Raw genomic sequence first — 7,463 nt, forward strand, 5'->3', positions numbered from 1 at the left:
AAGTGCAACAATTCGGTTCATTGACATGACTCAGCGCCCGCACTCAGCTGAGACCAATTTTCATAAAATGGTCATAACATTATTTATAAAACTCAGATTGAGGTGTGGCATATTTCCACCTTAACTCTTTCGAAAACCAAGAGAATGATATACATTCGACGGTGATTAAAATCCATCATTTTCAGTCATTGTTTCTTCAAAACTCATCCAACACGTCAAACTATCAAAATGAAAAAATAAATAGTATAATAACATATCATAGTAATAAAAAAACAAAAATAAAACAAGAAATCATAGGGTCGCATATTATAAACAAAGAGAAAACAAAACAAGAAAAGTGAGACAGCCGAAGTCGTTGCAGATAGCCGCATGTTGTAAATTTATTATTTATAAAAAGTAATCTTGTATTAGTACCGGTCAAGATATGGTTGATAAGGACACCCACAACGCGTTATATGGGTGGCCCGTATTTCATTACCGCGAGTAAGATTCGTCACGCTGACACAATAAATCATTTTTTTTAAAAAAATCGAATTAAAATAAAAAATAAATAAAAATTGGCAAACGGTAATATTACCGTTTTATAGCCGTTTTCCTTTTTTATATTTTTTTTATTTTTTATTCTATAAATACTCCTAATTCATCCTCATTTCACACACAACTACACATCTATTCTTCCGAAACCATCTCCATTTCCTCTCCAATTTTCATCTCAAATCATCTCTCTTTTATTCTTCCCCCAAATTTAATCGATCTCATGGATTCGTATGAGCAAATGCGTCGAATAATGGAAGAATCACTTGAAGAAGATCGACGCCGGGAGGCGGAGGAAGCCGCGCCGCCCCAAAGACGCTCCCAGACTTACATCCATCGTAACCGGGAGGAAGCCGCCGCAAGGTTAGTCCGCGACTACTTCTGCGATAACCCGGTGTGGGGAGATACCTACTTCCGTCACCGTTTCAGCATGCGGCGACCGCTATTTCTCTACATCGCAAATACATTGGCGGCCCAGGAAGAGTTCTTCCAAGAAAGGTTCGACGCCGTTGGCCGTCCCAGCCACACGACGCTGCAGAAATGTACTGCAGCAATTCGTCAGCTTGCGACTGGACAAACGGCGGATGTGTTCGATGAATACCTCCACATTGGAGACAGTAGTGGGAGAATGTGCTTGCTCCAATTCTGCAAAGGCGTCCGGGCAGCCTTCACCCACGAATTTCTCCGGAAGCTAAGCACGACAGATTGTCAGTTCCTGTTCCGCCTTCACGAAGAAGTGCACGGATTCCCCGGGATGCTTGGCGGCGTCGATTGCATGCACTGGCAATGGAAGAATTGCCCGGTGGCTTGGAGGGGGTCGTACACGAGCCGCCACAAAGGCACCCACCCCACCATTATACTCGAGGCCGTCGCCGACTACCGGCTATGAATCTGGCATGCGTACTTCGGGGTCCACGGCTCGAACAGCGACATAAACGTGCTCCACCAATCCGACCTCTTCGCTGAAGTTTTGGATGGTAAAGTGCCGGCCATCAACTTCACCGCTAACAACCGGTGCTATAAAATATGGTACTATCTTGCCGATGGCATCTACCCGAAGTGGCCAACCTTCGTGAAGACGTGCACCAGGCCTGTGAAAGCAAAGCAGACGCTTTTTGCGCAGAAGCAGGAGGCTGCTCGGAAGGATGTGGAGCGGGCGTTCGGGGTTCTCCAAGCGCACTTCAATATTATCAAAGCACCGGCTCGTACGTGGTTCATGGAGAGCATGGTCGACATCATGTATACGTGCATAATCTTGCACAACATGATTGTCCAAGACGAAGGACCCGAGGCAGGAAATTGGTTCGACCCTAAAGCCCCCGGAAGCTCAACCGCAAGTAGTCCGCTTCGAAGTGGAGTGCATCCGTCTATACAAGAACGGTTGTCTATTCGGACAAGGACACGTGACTCTACCGCCCATGCCCAACTCCAAGATGATCTAATGGAGCACATTTGGGAAAACTTTGGCGGAGGAAATTAAATTATGTATATTTAATTTTTTTAGGATTTTTAATTATTTTTTTTTTATTTTTATCGAATTTTATGTTGCAATGTTATTTTATTTTTAATGAAGTGTGTTTTTTATTAATTGAATTTGTTGGAAAAAAAATTTAAAAATGAAATTGAATGAATAGTAATTTAAGAGACGGATAAGTGACGGAGGGTTACAGGTTTCGTCCCTTAGCAAAGAGATGGAATAAAAAAGTACAGTGAGGCCTATGAATATTAATTTAAGGGACGGATAAGTGACAGCGGTGTGGATGGCCTAACCAATCCTTGATTTTTAAGTTAAATATTCGTTTATCATGGTAAAAGTATTCTTCCTGGAAATCGGTACCTAATTACTTCAATAATTTATATTTAATGTGGTCTTGATTAATTGTTAAGTAAGCACGCATAAACAGTACCCAATTGGATACTTCTTCAACGAAATACTTTGTGGGTATATTGTTATTTTACTCAAGTAATTATGAAAATAAAAATAAAATCAAACTAATCGACATGTATAGAATAAATTATATATAATAAATAGATATGATGTCCGCAATAATTTCAGATTAGTTAAAGAATATAGTTTAAAAAAAAGAAGATAAATTTCATACAATTATTCGGCGTTAATGAATGAGAACATCATGTGCTATGTTCTTTATAAGTAAACAATTAGAAGACATGCAAGCCACCCTTTTTTTATAACAGGGCCATAAACTATAACGAATCACAACAAATTTATCCATGTTTCCCACAATTGTTTTGTTTATATTTAGCGTTTAGTAATATCCATACACAAAATATCAATATAAAAACACAGCTAGAAGATATTTGTAGACACCTCCACCAACTAAATCAAAACATGTAGTAAGCCTTATTTTATTTTCATTTAGTATTTTGGGCATTAGATCACATTCACAAACTTATACTCTAATATAAAAATGATAAATGAAATTATTGTCCTAGTTAGAAAGAACCACCAACAAAATGTATATGATTCAATTTTATTCAATTCACGGAGAAAAGTAGTAGTTCAAAATAATGTGTAATTTATGTACTACTCCATCCATTTTATACTAGTAGAGTCATTTTACTATTTTTTAACGTTTCTTAGCAGTTGAGTCATTTCCCTTCTCAATAAAAGTTAATACATTTTTTCTCACTTACTTTACTCTCTCTGACTTTATTCTCTCTTTATCTCTCTGTCTACTTTATTCTTCATTTACTTAACTCACTTAATACAATTTATCTTAAATTCAATGTCGAAAAGAAACGCCTCCACTGCTATACAACGAAGGGAGTTTTAATTAATTATGGAGCATAACTTAATCACCAAAATTTACTGAAAAAACAAGATAAATTTTAAAGTGGGAAAAGTGGAATGGGAAGGTAAGAGAGCAAGCGTGTTGGACATTTGTGGATGTGACATAGATTTAAGTTTTCAGGCATTAAGCTAAACCGCCACGTGTCACCACAAAACTGTCATTTTCTTTGCTTTGAGAGGTTTCAACGCGGATTTAAACTTTTTCAAAACGAGTAGGGAAAATTGACCAATCAATGAATGTTTTTAATCAAATAATTTTGTCTTGGCATTGAGCTTCCACATTAAAAGCATGACTTACATACTATCTTCTATACTAATCTCCCATCTCTCTTATTTATAAATTTGCCACGTTATCTCCTAATATACAGTCAGTCATAATGCAGCTCCCATATCATAGCAAGAGGACACATCAGAGATAAATTTTAGGTCCTTTTTAGTATGTATATTTATTTGTAGGATATAATGGAATGAATGAATTAATGAAATTAAAATATAAAGGAATTAGTACTAAGGTGTTTTAAGTTATACATCAGGCATTGAATTTAGGAAAAGTATTGGTTCAAGATTTTGGACATGCTAAAAAGTACAAGTGGTGATTTTTATCTAAATATTCAGCATAAATTGTGATTAAATATAAGTACTTATTTACTTATACTTAACTCAAAGTGCATATTCTTGAGGGACGTAGGGAGTAACGAAGAATGGTTTGAGTTATGCGCTTCTAGTTAAACAACGATCACTCAAATAAAAAAAAACTAATATTTAAAAGAGATATAATCTGAATTTTCTAGTAAATCAGAGATCCAGAGATGGGAGATCCAGAGATGGTAAATGTGAAGAACAAATGAAACAACAAACAGAATCAGCAGAATGTGATTAATACCAATATTGCTCCCACAGAAACATTGCTAACTGTATGAGAGATCCAAGGTTTGCAAAATATAACAACCAAACGATTCTGTTTTAAGATAATCTTCTAATTCATGACACCCTAGTGATGTGTTAAAAGCAAAATAGAACAATTAGATGAAATTAATTAATCTTTAACAACTACCAACTAATTCCTATAACTCCACTCAATTTTCAACACCTCCACATCCAAAAACCCACAAAACAAATGATCACATTTTACATCTTAAAACACACACAATCAAGATTTTTAAATGGATGTTTCGTATGGGTTTAATTAACCAGGCAGAAAACACAAAAGGCTACTCATGAATTACTCCACACTCTGGATTTCGAGCTCATAGACTGAAAAAAATGCACAACCCATGATTAACACCGTGATTAAGTTTGCAACTTTGAAGATTTATACATCAAGCAGGGAAATTTGTATTAGGTTACAAATTCATCCCACATCAGATGAGTAAGAGAAGTTGGATTAGTAGTGTTATCCACTCCTATTTAGTCTGAGGTCTTTTCGTCTGTGCAAGCTTGGCTCCACTCAAAGCGGACAATATAAAATTAATGTGTCCTTTTGGCTCCACCAAAAGCGAAATCTGTGCAAGCTTAGCTCCACCAAAACCGGATAAAATCAAACTAATTTGCAGTCGCGGCCGAGAATAGTGGGACAAAGTATCCGAAGTGGGAAGAAAGAAGTTGGTGTTGTTTATTAGAGAGTCCCCCTTTTCCAATATCCAACACGTGGGCTTCTCCTACATGTTAGAAGTGGACCTCCATCTCCGCATTTCGCTCTATATATACATCTATTCCTCCTCCTCTCTCTTCAATCACTCAAATTCAAATACCAATCAAAGTCTACACTCCTAAAAACACCCACTCCTCACTCTTTCAAAATAGGTTGCCATGACCACTCCCAAATTATATGCAACTGAACTTGGGTCTTGTACACACACCTCATTCCCTTTCCACAAGCCCCAACCCCCACAAAAACACTCCCCCCACACCATCAAATGCTCCCTCCACACCCCCACACTCCACTTCCCTAAACAACTATCCCCCTCCATCTCCTCCCCTCAAAACCAAACCCCCCAATGGAACATCCTCCAAAAGGCCGCCTCGACGGCCCTGGAGGCCGTCGAGGCCGCCCTCACCGCCCACGAGCAGCGCCACCCCCTCCCGAAAACCGCGGACCCCCGGGTCCAGATCGCCGGGAACTTCGCCCCGGTCCCCGAGCACCCGGTTAGGCACAACCTCCCTGTGGCGGGAAAAATCCCGGACGCCATCCGCGGCGTCTACATCCGGAACGGCGCGAACCCGCTCTTCGAGCCCGTGGCCGGGCACCACTTCTTCGACGGCGACGGCATGATCCACTCCGTTAAGTTCCAAAACGGCACCGTTAGCTACGCGTGCCGGTTCACCGAGACGGAGCGCCTCGTCCAGGAGCGATCCCTCGGCCGGGCCATTTTCCCCAAGGCCATCGGCGAGCTCCACGGCCACTCGGGGATAGCCCGGCTCCTCCTCTTCTATGCCCGCGGCCTCTTCCGCCTCGTCGACCCAACCCGCGGCACCGGCGTAGCCAACGCCGGCCTAGTCTTCTTCAACCACCGCCTCCTCGCCATGTCCGAAGACGACCTCCCTTACCACGTCAGAGTCACCCCCTCAGGCGACCTCCAAACCGCCGGCCGTTACGATTTCAACGGCCAGCTCGACGGAACAATGATCGCCCATCCCAAAATCGACCCTGAAACGGGGGAAATGTTCGCCCTGAGCTACGACGTCATCCGAAAGCCGTACTTGAAATACTTCCGCTTCCAGAAAAATGGTGAAAAATCCGACGATGTCGAAATCCCGGTGGCGGAGCCGACAATGATGCATGACTTCGCCATCACGGAGAATTTCGTGATCATCCCCGACCAGCAGGTGGTGTTCAAGCTTTCGGAGATGATCCGGGGCGGCTCCCCCGTCGTCTACGACAGAAGCAAGCCGTCCAGATTCGGCGTACTGAACAAGTACGCCGAATCTGCGAGTGGGATTAAATGGGTCGAGGTGCCAGACTGCTTCTGCTTCCATCTCTGGAATGCATGGGAGGAGCCGGAGACAGACGAGATCGTCGTCATCGGATCCTGCATGACTCCGCCAGACTCCATCTTCAACGAAAGCGACGAGGGGCTGAAGAGCGTGTTATCCGAAATCCGGCTCAATCTGAAGACCGGAAAGTCGACAAGGAGGCCGATCATGTCCGCGGCCCACCAGGTCAACCTCGAGGCCGGCCTGGTCAACCGGAACAAGCTCGGCCGCAAAACTCGCTACGCCTATCTGGCCATAGCCGAGCCCTGGCCGAAAGTGTCCGGTTTCGCAAAAGTCGACTTGTCAACCGGGAAAGTCGAAAAATTCTTCTATGGAGACGAGAAATACGGAGGCGAGCCTCAATTCATCCCGGCCTCGTCCTCGGCGGAGGACGAGGGCTACATTCTGGCCTTCGTCCACGACGAAAAGAGATGGAAATCGGAGCTACAGATTGTAAATGCGAAGACGATGAAGCTGGAGGCGACCGTTAAGCTTCCTTCGCGAGTTCCTTACGGATTTCACGGTACATTTATCGCGGGGAAGGACTTGGCCGGGCAGCTTTGATTTGGCCGGAATTATGAGATTTTCAAACAGTGGAGAATTGCCTGAGGGATGGCTGCGATACGTCCCCGGAATTTTTCCTGTTGTGTTGAAAAAGAGCCCTCCATTTTGTTCATGTGGAAGAGGCTTAATTAGATTTTTGGAATGTTTTTTTTTGTTGACATTTAATGTGGGGGTTTTAGGAGAAAGCAGCTTGTAGCTTTGGGATTAGAAGCTCAACTGTTTACTGCTCTTATTCTTTCACATATTGTGTGCAAATCTCATATAGTATTTTTAATGATTATACACGGTTTGTGAATTAGTTATATATTCGTTCGGTTTTGCTCTGTTAACATAGCAACAGTTTACTAAAAATACAAATATTTTTTTACTACTTTACTTTTTTTATATCTTATTGGGATTGGAGTAATGTGTCAGACATTTGTTCCAATTGCATTTGAAAAACGTGATTGATAGTATTATTTAGTTAATTTATTAATATGCTTTCTAAGCATTTCTCAGAAGCCGAGGAATTTGCTCACACCAAGAGGAGAGCGTGGAGAAAAACATGAAAACTCTAAACCTGTTGAATTAAATTTGACAC

The 7,463-nt window shown here is 41.9% G+C and overlaps 1 protein-coding gene across 1 annotated transcript; it reads left to right on the plus strand.

The window, feature by feature from the left end:
• Window positions 1-5,094: 5,094 nt before the first annotated feature.
• Window positions 5,095-7,181, plus strand: LOC121788005 (9-cis-epoxycarotenoid dioxygenase NCED1, chloroplastic-like). The gene has a single exon (XM_042186859.1). It carries the CDS (start codon window positions 5,156-5,158, stop codon window positions 6,881-6,883), a length of 1,728 nt encoding a protein of 575 aa, XP_042042793.1. The 5' UTR covers window positions 5,095-5,155; the 3' UTR covers window positions 6,884-7,181.
• The last annotated feature ends 282 nt before the right edge of the window (window positions 7,182-7,463 follow it).

This window comes from Salvia splendens, chromosome 22 (genome assembly GCF_004379255.2).
Source record: "Salvia splendens isolate huo1 chromosome 22, SspV2, whole genome shotgun sequence".
Classification (NCBI taxonomy): domain Eukaryota; kingdom Viridiplantae; phylum Streptophyta; class Magnoliopsida; order Lamiales; family Lamiaceae; genus Salvia; species Salvia splendens.